At 38.7% G+C, this 16,274-nt stretch overlaps 1 protein-coding gene across 1 annotated transcript in view; it reads right to left on the bottom strand.

The window, feature by feature from the left end:
• adgrv1 (adhesion G protein-coupled receptor V1) overlaps positions 1-16,274 on the bottom strand; it is a 115,428-nt gene that overhangs the window by 90,530 nt on the left and 8,624 nt on the right. Inside the window, exons 2-11 of the mRNA XM_028033867.1 lie at positions 8,953-9,140; positions 7,917-8,066; positions 5,170-5,265; positions 4,873-4,971; positions 4,678-4,791; positions 3,572-3,802; positions 3,054-3,391; positions 2,704-2,974; positions 695-1,021; positions 56-232 (exon numbers count right to left, since the gene is read on the bottom strand). Coding sequence (XP_027889668.1) covers positions 56-232; positions 695-1,021; positions 2,704-2,974; positions 3,054-3,391; positions 3,572-3,802; positions 4,678-4,791; positions 4,873-4,971; positions 5,170-5,265; positions 7,917-8,066; positions 8,953-9,138 — 1,989 coding nt within the window. The 5' untranslated portion in view covers positions 9,139-9,140. The remainder of the gene's footprint in view (positions 1-55; positions 233-694; positions 1,022-2,703; positions 2,975-3,053; positions 3,392-3,571; positions 3,803-4,677; positions 4,792-4,872; positions 4,972-5,169; positions 5,266-7,916; positions 8,067-8,952; positions 9,141-16,274) is intronic.

Here is a 16,274-nt window from a genome sequence, read left to right on the forward strand (position 1 = left end):
TTTGTGTGTACTTTTGTTAAAAATAAACAACACAGAAAAAAACCTCATATCTTACCATACTGGAATTGTTGTCCTCTGGTTCATAGAGCACTACTGTAGTGTTACTTGTAAAACCAATTTCCCCGTTGGCAATGTCAGAGGTGACAGTCAACGTCAGATTAAGAGGCCCCCCAAACCTTGGGCTGTTCGAAGGAATTGATGGGGCGATGTCAACCAGCTCCAGTTTATTCAACTGGAAACAGGGGGAATCTATCAGTTTACAGAAGCTGAAAAGCTAATACAATACTGATAGGATGTTACTGTGATGCCTTATTAATCAAAAGTAACTTTTCCTACAATCATTTTCTAAGAGTATCTTATACACTTTAACATGTGCACATCTTTCCTGTAAAGTTCCAAAGCTTCACATGTGTCACTAATTAGGATTCTATAGAACATCAAGAAGGGTTTTCTAGCACCTGTTCATTGCTTTAAGGGTTAGCTGTTTGTTTGGACAGTTGCGCAAGTCCCATAGAGCCATGCCAAACCTAAGTGCCAATGTAAAACTATTCACACATGCAGATGAGGCACTTAAACTTTGGATGACTGCAGTTTAGTCAAAAGTACTACCCCAAATAGAAGGAACGGATTTTCATAAAATCACCAAGCAAAGTGATGCTGCTGAATTACAATTTTATACAAAATTTCTAATTACCTGAATCAAAAAATGTGCTCCATTTTGCAGAAAGGCATCATTTCGGATAGGCAGTATGAGATGGACTGTCCGTTGACGTGAAAACATCACCTTAACAGACCTGCTGACATTCAGAACCTGGTCTCGGGCCAGATTAGAATCTACTGGGCCTGCAGGAATGTAGAGGGCAGTGAGGGTCATGGAGACATTACCCAGTAAGCCACCATCTCTAACAACGTTTAGAGAGAGGAATCGTCCCTGGGGTTGGCTCTGGATGCTCTGTTCTTTGGTTGGGTTAAACCGAAAAAGTCCATAGACATCATCGCTATCTTGAATGTAAAACACCATCTTGGGAGAAAATTAAGAAAGAAAAAATACAATTAATTAATCAGACTAAAAAATATCTGATATATTAATAAATGAACAAACACAAAAAATTTCTATACTGCATTTATTGCACAATATGTTTCCCTTCTTACTCTAAATCATAGGTAGGCAAACTGGTTGATTTAAAATCAATTTGAGGAAATCAGGAAAATACCCCAATTTGATCAAAAGAACCGGATGAAGATCCTTGGTAAGACATTGTTTAATGATCAGCCCCTGAATAAATTCAACTGTCAATCCCTCATGTAATACTGTCTGTGAATTTATGTTTTCGGCCCCCCTGCAACATTCTGGTTTTCAACCTTTACAGTGGTGTCGAGTTCCTCTCTGTTTCATGTAACCCTGCACACTTTGCCTTACAGCTGTCATTATATGGTAAAGCTGCGTAGAGAGCAGCTGAAACACCCATACACAAATTCCATATGAGTCAAAACATAAAGCTACATTTAGGTAGCAGAAGAAAAAAAAATTTTTGCAAGCTTGTCCAGACATGTGTAACTAGAACTGCCTTGGAATATGTTTAAGGCCAAAATATCAATTTAGTCTCATCAAAATGACTAGCAACATAATCTCTGAGTCAGCAAAATATCTACTTCTGTCTGGGAAAACAGAATTTGTTTTCTGAGTGAGTTTAGAAGTATAAAACCTTTAATAAATACAGTATTATTTACAGGACTTTAAAGTTACCACCATAGACTTTTAGGCTTAAGATTATTTGTGTCCCAGGACCCCTGTCTGATTTAGAAAATTATTTTTATTTAACTAACAAAATGATTTCTTATTGGAAATGACACTCAATATACATGAAAAGGAAATGGTTGAGTGGTATTATTTTTTAAAAATAACAGTTTTTGAAAATACAAAGCTGGTGCCTTTTGGGCCTTAATTGTTTTTGTGTAACTAAAATTGTATCATATTTATAAGAAGACAACAAATGATAGAGGGAGACTGGGACAGGAAAGACATTACATGAGTGACTGTAGTAAACCAGAGCCACAGGCTATCTTTGGAAAGGTATTCTCTTTAATTATCTCAGCTCACAGGCGTTAGAGTAGTTTCCATGACTGTTGAACCACGGCACATATATTATCCTGGAACGATCGTCCAATCTGCAGCTCACTACAGTGAGTATCTATTTAGCTTTATGACTTCTAGGTCATCATCAATTATCATTAAAGCTGTATGTTTATTCTTAAACACTTTGAGTTGCCCAGAGGGTGAACAGGCCTCTCATTCTTTTAGCTCGAAAATGAATTTCTGATGTGTTTTTGTATGTGACATGTTGAAAATAAACTCGACTTTGATCTGCCCACTGCTTTCACGCATAGCCAAGAAACTTGGACAAAGATGGAAGCAATAAAAGCCTGTCACTACTTCACCCATGCTTAAAAAAGAAAACACAGCGTTTCACCCCACATGCAGAGCATGCCTGCTGTTTCCGCTTTGTTTTGATTTAGCCACATTAAGGGAACACCCACAGAGCACAGTAACCCACCAAGGGGTCGACTCCTGCTCCATGTGCCAAGTTTGCATCTGTAGCTCACAGTAGGTCACACACACATGCATACCATATGGAGGTCTCTCCCAACAAGTGCAGTGTGTTGTTTTTTCTCTCATAGCCATAAAGCAAAAACAGTGCTCACCTCCATAGGTTCGTCAATTTCCGCATTTCCAGTAACAGAGTTGGGCAGCAGTTTCAGAACAAAGGCCTCCGCCTCTTCGGGTTGGTCATCAGCTACTATGTTTATTGAAATCACAGCCGTCACCTGACCGGCAACAAATTTCACAGTTCCAAACTGGGGCGTCAAGTCATCCAACACTAGCGAGGGATCGCTGGAGTTCCTGGTGATTGTCCAGTTTGCAGACACATTGCCGTAGCTTCCTCCATTTCGAACTATGATAATTCCATCAAATCTGGAAAACCCAGTTAAATATATGTAGTTAAATTAGGTTACGTGCAAGTATCACATGCAAATACAACAACTTTAATTACTTTTGTGTCAGGTCTTCATTGATGACGATGGGCTGATGGAGTGCAGCGCTGCTAATTGACAAGACTCCATAAGGCTTGTCATTGGGCTCTATGGTCACCATCACTGCATTGGGTGGTACTAGCACAGCATCTCCTCTGATGGTGTCCTCTAGCAGAACAACGTGGAAGGATTCTGCAATTTCTGGTACATTATCATCGCTGATGTTGAACAAAAGTCTGGCTCTGAAGACCAGTGGAGGGAACGTGATGGTTCTGACTGGCTGCAGGTCCAGGAAATCCACACCTGGAGTTGCGCTGCCCACTCCCTCACCACTCACCACCATGTAATCCACAGACACCTGAAAAAACAGTATAGCAGCTTTATATTCATGTGACTCAATCTTCATCTTTTTCAAGAATAAAATAATATTAATCTATATGTCACTTTGTAACATATAGAGAGTAACATTTTATGTGTGGCCTAAAATTAGCATTAAAAACATCCAAAACAAAATGTTAATGGGATAAGTGAACACAACCTCAGTGTCAACAGAGCCGATAAGTGGCCCATCGTCAGTCAGTCGACCACGGGTCACATTGAGGCCAATGATGGCTGCAGATTCTGATACGGCCATGACAGAGAGGGAGAAGCGCAGGGGGCTGTCATTTCGCCGGATTCTCAGCTGGACACTGCTGGCGTTGGGGCTAAGAAGGGCTCCACCTGCCACACCCGTTAGCCTCACTGTAAACACTTCATCATTCTCAGGGATCTAATCAACAGAGAATGACAGGGACATTTTACTTAGATACCTTATATTCCTCTTTGTCATATTGCAACCACAAACTTTAATTAGTTTTGTTGGATGATGGACAAACAGGGCTACACAGTGGCGCAGTTGGTAGCACTGTTGCCTTGCAGCAAGAAGGTCCTGGGTTCGATTCCCAGCCCGGGGTCTTTCTGCGTAGAGTTTGCATGTTCTCCTTGTGCATGTGTGGTTTCTCTCCGGGTTCTCCGGATTCCTCCCACCGTCCAAAAACATGACTGTTAGGTAAATTTCTCTCTAAATTCTCCTAGGTTGTACAGTACATGGTTGTTTGTCCTGTCTGGGTTGTTTGTCCTGTCTGTCTCTGTGTTGCCCTGGACAGACTGGCAACCTGTCCAGGGTGTACCCCGCGCTTCTCGCCCAGAACGTTAGCTGGAGATAGGCACCAGCACCCCTCCTGACCCCACAAGGGACAAGGGTGTTAGAAAACGGATGGCAAAAAAAAACAGGAAAAATCTAAAAAAAGAGTGCCATTGATTTTTTTTTTAGTCCTTTTTACTCTGAGACATGAGAAAGTCTCGGGTTTAATTCTAAATCCCTTGCCACATGTTCAATGTGCCTGTGGGTAAGACACTTAAAGATACAGTATGTAACTTTTTTTTAAAAAATATGTGTTTTACATATTTGTCACCATGTTAAAAACAATCAATCAAAACCTGGAGGAGTGTCTATGTGCTGTCAATCAACCTCAGGCATGTACTGCTAAATGTGATAATCATGGAGAAACAACTTGTCGTTCCAGAAAAAAACGTTTATCTGCCATCGTCGGTGGCCATGCTGAAGTAATTTTGAATTTGAACATTAGAGATTCTAATTAATACCTGATCATCCTGAATGACGATAGTGAAGTGAGCAGCAGCCTGTCCTACAGGGATTATGATGCTGCCTCTGTCTGGAGCAACATCCTCAATAGCAGCATTGGGACCATCAGAGATCTAGAAGGACAGGGACAGAAAGAGTCACAATGATTTCTATACTTTGTCATTCTCAAAAATATATTTGAAAAGCACTCCCACCTCAAAGTTCACAGTGACAGTCCCATAAGTTCCTTTTTCTCTAATTAAAGTGAAAGGCACATTCCTTCTTCTGGACTCATCAACAACAATCTCTTGAGTCTGAACAAAAGGAAAGGCAAAAAGAACCACAATCATGTACGCTCAAAGGCATTTTAGAGGAATAGAATATTAATAGAACAAAATAAAGCAACCAAATTATGAGCAAATTGTGTTAAGCTTCAGGTCTCACATTCATATCTTTATAATGATTCATTTGCTAAAGGAACGGAGTAAAATACATAATTATGCGGTTCTTACAGAGTTAAAGGCAATTATTCCAAAGGCATTGTCATTGGACAGGATGGTGATGGTTGCCTTGTTTGTTGTTCCCAGTGTCACACCATTAGAGGAACTCTGGAAAACGAGACAATCAAATAGCTTTTTTTTAAAAATGGGCAAATGTACAGTATTTATGTTCATTCTCTTTAACCCCAGTTCCCCAAACACTTTATCCAGACAGTCAATGCTCATGAGAAAGGCCAGTGTGTCTGTCTTATCTGCTGTCTTTGCTTAATTCCAGTACACCCACTGAGTAGCCCTGGTGAGACAGAACAAAGTCAGGAAAGTGCTGGTTTCTGCCCAGCTGCTCAGTCAGGTTATCTCTCTGCAGGGTACCTTTTTAAGACTTGCACTGTGCTCTGTCAATTGGCACTAAACCCTAGCACACTTAAAGTTTCAGCATACCGGTACTTGAAATTACATTAGGATTTTATGGATCTTGAATGCAACTTGGGCTTCTATAAAATGTCAGCAGTGCCACAGGTTGATTACCTCCATGCCACATCATTTTAATGTAGTGATTCAGGTAGCCCAAAATGAGCACTGAGTGCAGTTAGCAATGTAAATAAAAATATTTTTCAGTATTTCGAGATTAAAAAATGTGTACTTTGTAATATCTGAGAAAATACTCTCAGAAATGATCCTTTAAAGTATACCACTCTGTGTGAAATGATTCTAATAAGTAAGTTTCTTATTTTTTTTCTTTTTTTAAAAGAAATACGGTGAATTAATATTTTTAAGATTTTAAAGATGTGCCTGTAAAATTTCTTTGTCACATTCACAAATCATGTAAAGCAGATTTAGAACAAATATTCAACCTCTTATTCATCCTTCTCCACAAACAAACATGCAACAGTGCTTTCATTCAGATTGTTATGCCTTGTTGAAAGTCAACTCACAGTTTCAGACCCACTCCATGGGTTCACACACGTCTTTCTTTAAACATCTAGATACTCAAAGATGAAAAGTCACAGAGGCACAGATTTCCATCCTAGAGGCCAACTTTGTTTACCTTCATTGTACAACCAACTGCATGTTCTTTAATTTATTGCATCTGTCTGGCTTCTTTACTATAATGTGTCAACCAAAGTCAGACTAACATTTTCTGTTAAAACAGATTTCACTGTCAGGAATGATGGATGAAACCCAATCAGCCCTTTATTTCTCACTTTTGCTTGATCTATGACACCCATGGTGCCACACATTCATTCTCCTGACAGCCCATCAGTAAGATGATAGGCAACCATTTGGCTTGAGCTTTGTCCCTGCTGTAGTGTAAACAGAGTGGGCCTCATCTGTTCTTTGACTTGTGCTTCTAGACTTCAACAAAACTTTACTGAATACTCCAATTAAAGAATGATGTGAAAAAAATGTTTATGCAGCCAGCTGTTCAAACCTGAACAGCCTACACATTGATGCACCGCTTTAACAATTACTGATTTACAATGATCTTTTAGCGTCTTTCACTGAGGGGGATGACACCAACTCATCAATCAAGCTTGATAGCAAAAGCCTGCATAAAACCATGGAGATCGTCTCTAGGAAAAAGGATCCCATACTGTGATGAGACTTTGCAGCATATATTACCAGAAAAAAAAAAAAAAACTTAAAGAATTTGAAGCTCAGCTAAACATAAAAAAATACACTTTCGGAAGCAATCAATCAAACTGATGAACAGTCTCAGTGTAACTAGAACACAAAGTACTGTGCTGTGTCTTACTGGATGTTTTTTTTTTTCATGTAATTGTTTTGGAGATGTGTAAAAATCCCATGGTCTGAGGTTCCCAACTCTGCAACGCTATATTGACAAGTAACTCACTGCTTTAAAAGTTACATAAACACTACTCAAATGTACCCTCAAGGATCAGTTTATATCATTACTTAATCTCATACTATGCTATGCAGATGGTCTGTCTGCGTTGATGAAGATTTACTTACATCTGCATGCTGAAAGTTTGAAGCAGCTCTTACTAATGACCTACCCTCTGATTAATTTAGCTGATCACACATCTTGGTGGCAGTTGAAGATTGTGCATAGAGCCCTGACCTTTGATCTCCCAGTTTTCACTTGCTCTTTATATGTGGAAAATTCATCTAATGGGATGGTGAGGTCAATGGAAAAGTTACACTGCCCTGACACAGATGGACAGAGTGAAATTTTCACCATGCATTACAAAACACATGCACTGTGGAGACCCCTCACACTACCTGCCCAACACACAGCCACACTTGCAGCCTGGGTCCTCCTTACACATCTAAAACTCAGATATGAGAAAGGTGACTAAGAAACGGCACCACTAAGGCCAAATAAAGGAAAAAATAGTTTGTGTGACAAAACTTATAACTCCAGACAAACGAAAAGTGGGGAATATGAAGAGGAAAATGCATTAGACCAGTGGTTCCCAAAGCTGGTCCTAAAGTACCCCAGCCCTGCATGTTTTAGGTGCCATTTTGTTTCCAAACACCTGACTTAAATGAATGAGTGATTAACAAGTATGTTAATCACCTCTTCTGCAGGCTACAGAGGAGGTGATGTAAGCATTTGAATCAGGTATGCTGGAACAGGGGTACTTGCAGGGTACTTGAGAACCAAGGTTGGGAGCCACTGTGTTAGACGAATAAAATAATAGCTTTCACATCGGCAAAGAGATAGTAATAATTAAAAGAAAAGTACACTTTTTTATTAATATACACAAGTTAAACTTGATGGCAAACAGGGTGTTTACCTGTAGTTTAAGGTTGAAGGTAAATGTCTCATCTGCTTCAGGCAGGTCATCATCTTTCACAGCAATGAAAATGGTCTTACTGGACTCAGTAGACAGAAGGAAGGCTGCAGCATTAACGGCTTCAAAGTCACCAGTGTCTACTCCCTCTAGCTGAACACAAGTTATCAAAAGAACAAATTGTCACTATATTTTCAAGATTAAATTTAAGGTTACAAATTACAAGAGGAAGCAGTACCACAAAAACATATCAATAGAACAAAAAGAAAATGGCTGAGAAAATGTTGTAAAGTTAATGTAAGTGTAAAGTTTTAAAAAGTGCAGTGATATTATATAACAAAGAAAATGTAAAAATTACGGATTAATCTTCAAGGTTTAAAAAAGTTGTGGTTTCATAGCCATAAAAATGATTCAAGTCACAAGGAGGACTGCTTAACATCCCTCTAATAAGATGGTGAATCGGTAGGAATAATTGCTGTACTTCTGTTTCAAATAAAAGCAGTCAGATAGCATTATACAGTTGTAATTTTGTGACTAGACTGAGACTTCTGTATTTTAGCTCATGCTAACACTAAGAATCTTGCACTGGTCCATGCATATTTTTGTTAGGCATGCTGACAAAATGTTCTAAACATGTCCAAAAGCACACACAGTAATGTGCATGTTTCAAAAATAACGTAGGGATATTGGGAAATGCAGGAATCCCCTCTTCAATCTGCATTGGATGGCTGCCTTAGCTGTACAGATACAGAGAAAGAGAAGCTGAAAATTAGCTTCCTTCATGTGGTTCAAATAAAATCCATCAAAACATTCCATACAACTATAATTTCTGCACAATCACATTGATTTCTTGACAAAAAATATATAATCCTATCCTTGACCAAATTGAAAAACACTAAGTCTCACGTGTTCTGAAAGATTCCTAAGAAGGAGATACAGTATATCTGAATAAAGACAGAATAATTGAATGAAAGGCTGCAGGATTTCCTGGGAAGAAAAATGTAGCTACAATGAAACAAAGGTGATATACTAGACCTACAAGAACCAAAGCTGTCACGTTGATAGGGTCTCCCAACCTCTCCACAACCAGTCGGACCACAGATGTGCTGGTTTCGTTGACGATAAAGTCCGTCTGCCCCAAAAAACGCAATGTGGCTGATTCACACGAGGTGCCAGGGATGGACAAAGCCAGAATCAACCCAGCTAGCAGGAGGACAGGGAGCATTCCTGCAAAAAGAGGATGCAAATAAATATTTTATACAGAAAGAGTGATACACATGGTAAAATTAGCTGTTTACTGCTGATTTGTATTTTAAAAATGTTATATTTATATTCAAATACAATGACACTACAAAATTTAATCTACAGCCAGTGGAAACAGGACATATGTAGATTGTACATCTAAAATTATCTTATTTTTACTGGCTGCTAAAGAGCAAATATGATCATTTTTGCAACTTTTCCTCTTAAGATGTGTTTAGGATTACAGCTCACAGTCATAAAATTCAGAAATGTATATGTAAAAAAAAAAACAATAGACAGGAATATCCACAGCTCAAAGTTGTGAAAAAGCAAATACACTGCATTTGAAAAAAGCATTAGTAAAATTTCCAGCTGGAATTTGAATTTATGAGGTGAAAAGTTTCATGATGGTTTATCTTGCGAGGAAGAGGTCAGGCTAAGTTTTATCTGAGAGTAGTGGCATGGGAACTTAACAAATCAGTATTTAGATATGCTCCCTGATGAGCCCAAATTACTGTTACCAAATTACAGTTCACCACAGTGTAGAATAACAATTTCTAGTCCAGTTCTGACCAGTATTGTTACAGGCATCAGTACTACAACATGTCCAATATGTTCAAGCTAGCATTATCATACCATATATTAAATTTGTGATACACGAATTGATTGTACATGAGTCGCATTTCTCTCCATAATCAACCCTTGTTTTATTTGTGGCAGTACAACAACCCTACAGTAATAATGTAGATGGAAAGTTTTATTCTGAGGACCCATGTGCCATGCCATTCAAACTTTTGTTTGTCTTCTGTCAGGATCTGTGTTTTTCTGTGTTTATTTAGAGTTTTCTGTGTCCTTGAGTCTCTTCGTTGTCCTGTCCTCCCCTTGATTGTTCCCAGGTGTGTCTCGTTTCTGTGATTACCCGCCCATGTATTTAACTCCACCTGTGTTCCTTGTTCCTCGTCGGGTCCTTGTCGTTGTCAATGTCTAGTCGTCGTGTCCATCTGCCTGCTGCTCGTTGTTTGGACTGTGTTCCCGTCATTAAACTCATCATTTTCATTTCTACCTGGGTCTCAAGCGTCTGCCTCACCTCAACACCGCACCGTTTCATGACATCTTCAACTAGTTTTCTCTCCACGTTTTCTGGCACTACAATGCTACATCAAGCTAAAATAGTCAGACCACATTTGAAATCAAATGTTCTCTCTTTCATTTGGCTCAGAACTAAAGAAAAATCAATGCTGAGGAGAACTGGCTTTGAATTTTTTTCTAACAATGAGATTCATGGACTTCTGCAGATGGTTCACCCTGACACAATATGCATAAAAAAATAAAAGCCATGCTAAAAACATTTTTACTAGATCAACTTTATGCTCACAAACACCTCCTCCAATCAGTCTGTTTATCTGACTGCTGACTCTTCATCCACTTGAAAATTTCCCATTAAAAAAGTGGAGGTTTCCTGGTGGTGTGGTAGCAGACATGATGTCACAAGCCATAAATGGAAATACATATTAGGTTTGGAGGATGTGTCTCTAAAGTTTCTTATTGTGTCATAAATGTGTGTTTTTGAAATGCCCATCCACTTTGATAAGAAGAGATTGTCTGATTTGTTTCAGGCTTTCTTAAATATTTTTGTATGAAGCATTTCTTAGCTCTCTCAGCCAGAATAATCCTAAAGCTGGATGAAGCCTCAGAGGCAGTTGTCATGGTTAACACAACAAAACATCACAGCGTGACAAGCGAGGTGGAGCCAGTTCGAAGCTTAACTGGACTCGTGATCGTTCCCTTCCTTCCCGCGTCTTACCCATCCCATTCATAATGCACACCGCACAGCTTCACCAACAGCAAAAACACAGAAGGTCTTTCAAAGTCTATTTACTCTTAATTACAAGGTTTGACATCAACATCAGCAGCTAGGGTTGATGAAGTCATGCTAGTTGGTTATGTAAAAAAAACACCCCAAAAAACGCAGAAATACCTAAATGACTAAAATATCCAATTATTCAAATTTTCCATTCCAGTTGTTTTACATCTGAGTTACCCTTAGTTTCAGTTTGTGTTTAGATGAAAAGGCATTAACAGTACAAGAATAATATGTAGCACTTAGTAACACTTAGTTACGGATGAGGCAAAGAAAGAGCTTATTACGGGTGTGAGTGTTTCGCGGTGCCTAGCTGAAGTCAAGGGCATGCGTGTGTGTGTGTGTGTGCGTGGGAGGGTGCGTGGGTGTGTGTGTGTGTGTGTGTGTGTGGGAGGGTGCGTGGGTGTGTGTGTGTGTGCGTCTGCGTGTGTGCTTGTGTCACGTCCCAGCCACAGCACTGTAGAGATTGCTGGAAAATCCATCAAAAAAGGATTTAGACTGGTGGTTAGTGGGGACGGGTGGAGGGTGAGTGGAACAGAGGTGAGTGTGTTGCTGGACAAAAAGGAGCCAGGGTCGAGTAAATCCGGTTATTTGCCCTGCTTGTCCCAATTGTGGGACTAAGAAAATTTCTTAATTCACAAGCCTGATTGAAATGTTACAAACTCTTGCTTTCACATCAGCTCTTTGAGAGCTCCTTGTAAGACCTAACTGCTCAAAGGTTGAAATGGCAATTATCTCCACAATTCTATCACCCAAAACTAAACATATAGATTCAATTTAGCAACAAAGGTCAGACTCTTAAGCATTTTTCTGGAAAACATTCTGCTTCACAACCCCAAATTATTCCACTAAACGGGAAAAAAAAGCCTTTTATTATTTAGATAATCTCTGTGATTGATGGTAGCAAGCATGCAGCACTCTAACCTCCTACAAAGCTACGCCAAAACAGAGAGGCGATCCTTTTGCATCCAATGACTGAGATCCTGAACTTCCTTCAGAGGGCTTGATACAAAGCAGATGCTGTGTAGATGGCACAGGTTTGTTTTACAAGTGGTGGGACAGTTTTTGTGCTCAAGTCATGCGTTTTGCCAACCCTGACCCCAGGGATCAGAGGGGCCCCAAGGACCTGTCTGTCACAGCTAAAGGCGGCGTGGAGCGCCTGGCGCAGACCTCTGACATTGACAAAACCCAAGAGTCAGAGTTCATGTAGAGAGGTTCACACACACAAAAAAAAACACGCAAACATACCCATTTTTACATCAGCATAAATATGTGAATTGGGTTTCAGGGCCGCTACAATAAGCAGATGCAGCTTTTTGCTTGTTCGGTTTACAAAAAAGTACTCAGTAAGGTCTCAGTCTGAATACTCAGTCTGGGCATTATGCTTACATTTTCAAACTTTCTTATTTGCAAAATAGCTCAAGCTCATTCAGCTATTTTCAAGTTTTGCTACTAATTCCAAGTCCTCTGGAGATTGACTGGACCATTATAATATGCCTTGATCAAAATTGGTCCATCATAGATCTTATTGTATGTTTATGGTGACTGTCTTGCTGGAAGGTGAACTCCCACCCTACTCTCAAGCTTTTTACAGTCTCTTACAGCTTCTTCCAGGGTTTCTATTGTTTTACCTCTGTTCACTTTCCTACTACCTCAATAAAGCATCCATTTCACTTTTTATGATCAGCATGATGTTGGCAATACCTGGCAACACCATCCATTTTGAGGATGGTGCGTTCATGACGATGTGCAGTGTTGGTTTCTGACCTCACATACGGTTTTGCACGTAGGCCAGAAAATTTTATTTATGTAATTTTAACTTTGATTTTTATGTAACCAGAGCACCTGCTTCAATAGGTTTGCTGCGTCTCTTGCATGGGGTGTGGTAAATCTTAAATGGGACATATTAAGTCTTTGCTTCGAACAATCGTTTTCTTACATCTTAAAATTGATAGTTATAGTTAAAAAATACTCTGTTAATTTGAGAATGGGAGAATGAGTCTACATTGATGATTCCAAAAGGTATTATGATATATGGCTGAAAAACGTATTACAATATAAGCGTTTCATATCATTCATTATTAGTAATTATCAATATCAATAATTACTGATTAGTTTTCTATTTTAAATATCTGAAACTGATGTCATGATGTCTCCTGTTTTTATCCACATTTTCAAGCATTTATGAGGCAAGATGGCGAAACCTGAAATTGCTGCAAGTTACTCAACAGGTAGTTGCTAAGTAACCAAACAATGAAAGAGTTAGTTGATACCATTCACCTAGTGGCATAGATTAGCTGGTCGTGACAAGTTGAGCAGCCAAAGCTTTTCCTTTGCCTACACCTCCCAGAAAGCTGTGCGGTTTTTGGATCTGAGTTCAGTGAATATTCTATATGTTGAATATTAAATATTCTGTCAGATGAATTATCTATTGATAATGATCATGTGTCTGTCGCGATATATATTGTTATTGATTTATTGCACTAAAGTACCTTTTGGGGATTATTGTGGTGTGAATTTCTATTAATCTGAATATTCCAAACCATAAACCAAAGACACAATCTCAACGACTCATGCTGCTGAGACTGGGCAAAGTCCCATTACTGACATTCCCCTTTACTCCTGGCTTCACACAACTGACCTCTTATTATATGTAGACAAGCTTCTCTGTATAACCTTTTTTCACTTAGTGCGCTTTAAACTACAAGCCACAATACATCTTCAAATAAACACATAAAAACATAAAACAGTTCCTTATTTAATTCTACAAACCGGTGATACGCTGGAGCCATTTTTTGGGTTTCAGTATCTCACCACAGGAGACTTAGAGGAGCCAAGGATCAAACCACCAACCCTGTGATTGCTGGAAAACATGTTTTACCTCCTGAACCACAACATTACATTATTTTCTGGAACCCAACTGAGTTCACTAAGAATCGTTTGCCTACCATGTAGAAAATTGTATTTCTTGATGTAGAACTGCCAAATGTACTCATAACAAATAGTTGAAGGCAAATGTAAACATATTATTGGGTTTCAAAACAAAAATGATTTAAAGTTTGCATTCAAATTCCACAATTCCAAGCTGCTCCCTTTCAACAGTATATTAGTTTGTTAGGTCCTATGCTTAAACATGTTTTGGAAAATTGATTTCCCAGCTGAACACTGTTTTTCCTTTTCAACATCCAGCCATTTCAAAATGTCAGTCCTCTCGCAAAAGCTGGCCTTTTTTGCTGATGAAAGCTAAAACAGACAGTACACTGATTATACATAAGGTTATGACTCTTTGTATCAACGAGCAGTTAACTACACTGTCCTTCTTTAAGTATTCTTTAGACTTCTTAATCAATAATAGCGATTTTGAACCAAAAGTTTCAAAATGTAAAAATTCATCATATTTGTATCACATGCACACAAATCAATCAACAAATCAAAAGCAACTCGAGAGTCTGCTTTATCAGACCTTGTCTTCTTCATGATATAAACACCAAACCTTGTGAGTTGGATACAATTCCCATCGTTTGCATATGACTGTATCAGCTTTGATACACACATTTGAATTCTGCTATCCATAGCTGCGCTACCGCAGTACAATATTTCCTTTAACAAAAGAAAACCTGGAAATGTCGGTATTACTGTTTTAATTTAGTGCAGTGCGCCACAGTAAAGGGAAAATAATGCAGAAAAACTGTTGAAGATCAACTTAGAACCACTGGTATTCTGCTTCTCTCCTTCTTATTCTTTGCAGTAACAAAACTCATATTTGTGAAAGTCCTTACTGAGGGAAGAAGACTCAAACATACAGCAGCTCTTTTCAATATCTGCTGAAACTTTGTTTTCTTCTAAGACATGTTAGCTGTTAGCCTATCGCACACAAGGTGTGAAGATGGTTCCAATATATTATTAATGAAGAATCAGGACAGCAAAGCCTGTTAAGGGTAATGTCTATACATTACCATAAAGACTAAATGATTTCACTTAGAGTAATATTGATTTTTTGTCTTTCACATATTAATTAAGAAGTCTGCTAAATTTGAATGGCTCTTATAGAAAAGAAATGTCGTGTGACAGTGCACTTCCGCAACTTGAGGTGAATGTCAATGAGCTTTAATCTGTCTTGTAAAGAAGTAAAAAAAAATATGTTGTTTACTTATATTTGGTTTGACTTATACAAATTCCTCTGTTCTGGAGGGCTTTGTTGTATTTGTAGATTTTGACAAATAGAAACAACCCTAAGATAGAGAGAAGCAACTGTTTTATCACCAAGAAGATTTTATTGATAAAAAAGGGCTAATTTTCAGTGTATCAAAAAAGTTTTAAAAAGTATTCATTTGTTTACTTAGAGTTCTTCAAATCTAAATTGACTCAAGCTGAAATTCACAGGTCAGTTTTATAAAACTGATGGTCAGAAACTGTCCAAAATGATCGGTGCAGCTGGATCATATTTAATCTTAAAGGGGTCATAAGACATTGAATGAGATGACTTTAATATCAAATGTTGAAGCTACATTCTTATAAACATGAAAAGGTTTACTGGAACAGCATGAGGGATGTTATGTCTCTTGCTTGATCTTAATCTTATATCTGATCAGCACATATTCCACCTTATGTCATCTATTTGTAACCTCAGACTTTTCTCAATCGCTAATCAGGTTATAAAACCTGGAAACAGACTACCTCTTTTGCAACTCCCTAATACTTCACCTCCCTTTCCTTGGCAATTCTGAGCCTTTCACCTGTCAGCTCACCTTAAAGCAACATGCTGGTGTGAGGAAGCTGGTTCACAAAAACCTTTCACATTAGATCCCTTCCAGACACCTCCCACACACAAAGAGAAACCGCGATCTAATGGATATCCCTATCAGAGCGGCTGAGAAGGTGTCTCGTTGCAAAGCTGGTCCTGGGGTCAGTGCTTACCGCTGATACCTCTAGGGTTTCTCCTGACAGTGGCCGATGTGTTGTAATCTTTGGCATCAATTATTCACGGCAGGTCGAGGACTTCACCGTCAGAGAATGGTAGTAACTGTGACAGTGCAAGATTCAGGTGCCATGCGGTGACTCCAGCAAGTGGTTGGCATAACTGACTTGAATGGAGAAATTTTTTTTATCAAACAAGAAGGTCTAATTTTATTTTTTATCAGTGCAGCTTCTGTTATGCAACTTCTTCATGAAAAATACAAGCCTCTGTAACCCTACATGAGGACTTTTCTTTTCCTTGTTATTTTACCAAGAACTGCAAACTTTAAAAGTGGAAAGTA

The sequence above is a fragment of the Xiphophorus couchianus genome, chromosome 12 (genome assembly GCF_001444195.1).
Source record: "Xiphophorus couchianus chromosome 12, X_couchianus-1.0, whole genome shotgun sequence".
NCBI classification, from domain to species: domain Eukaryota; kingdom Metazoa; phylum Chordata; class Actinopteri; order Cyprinodontiformes; family Poeciliidae; genus Xiphophorus; species Xiphophorus couchianus.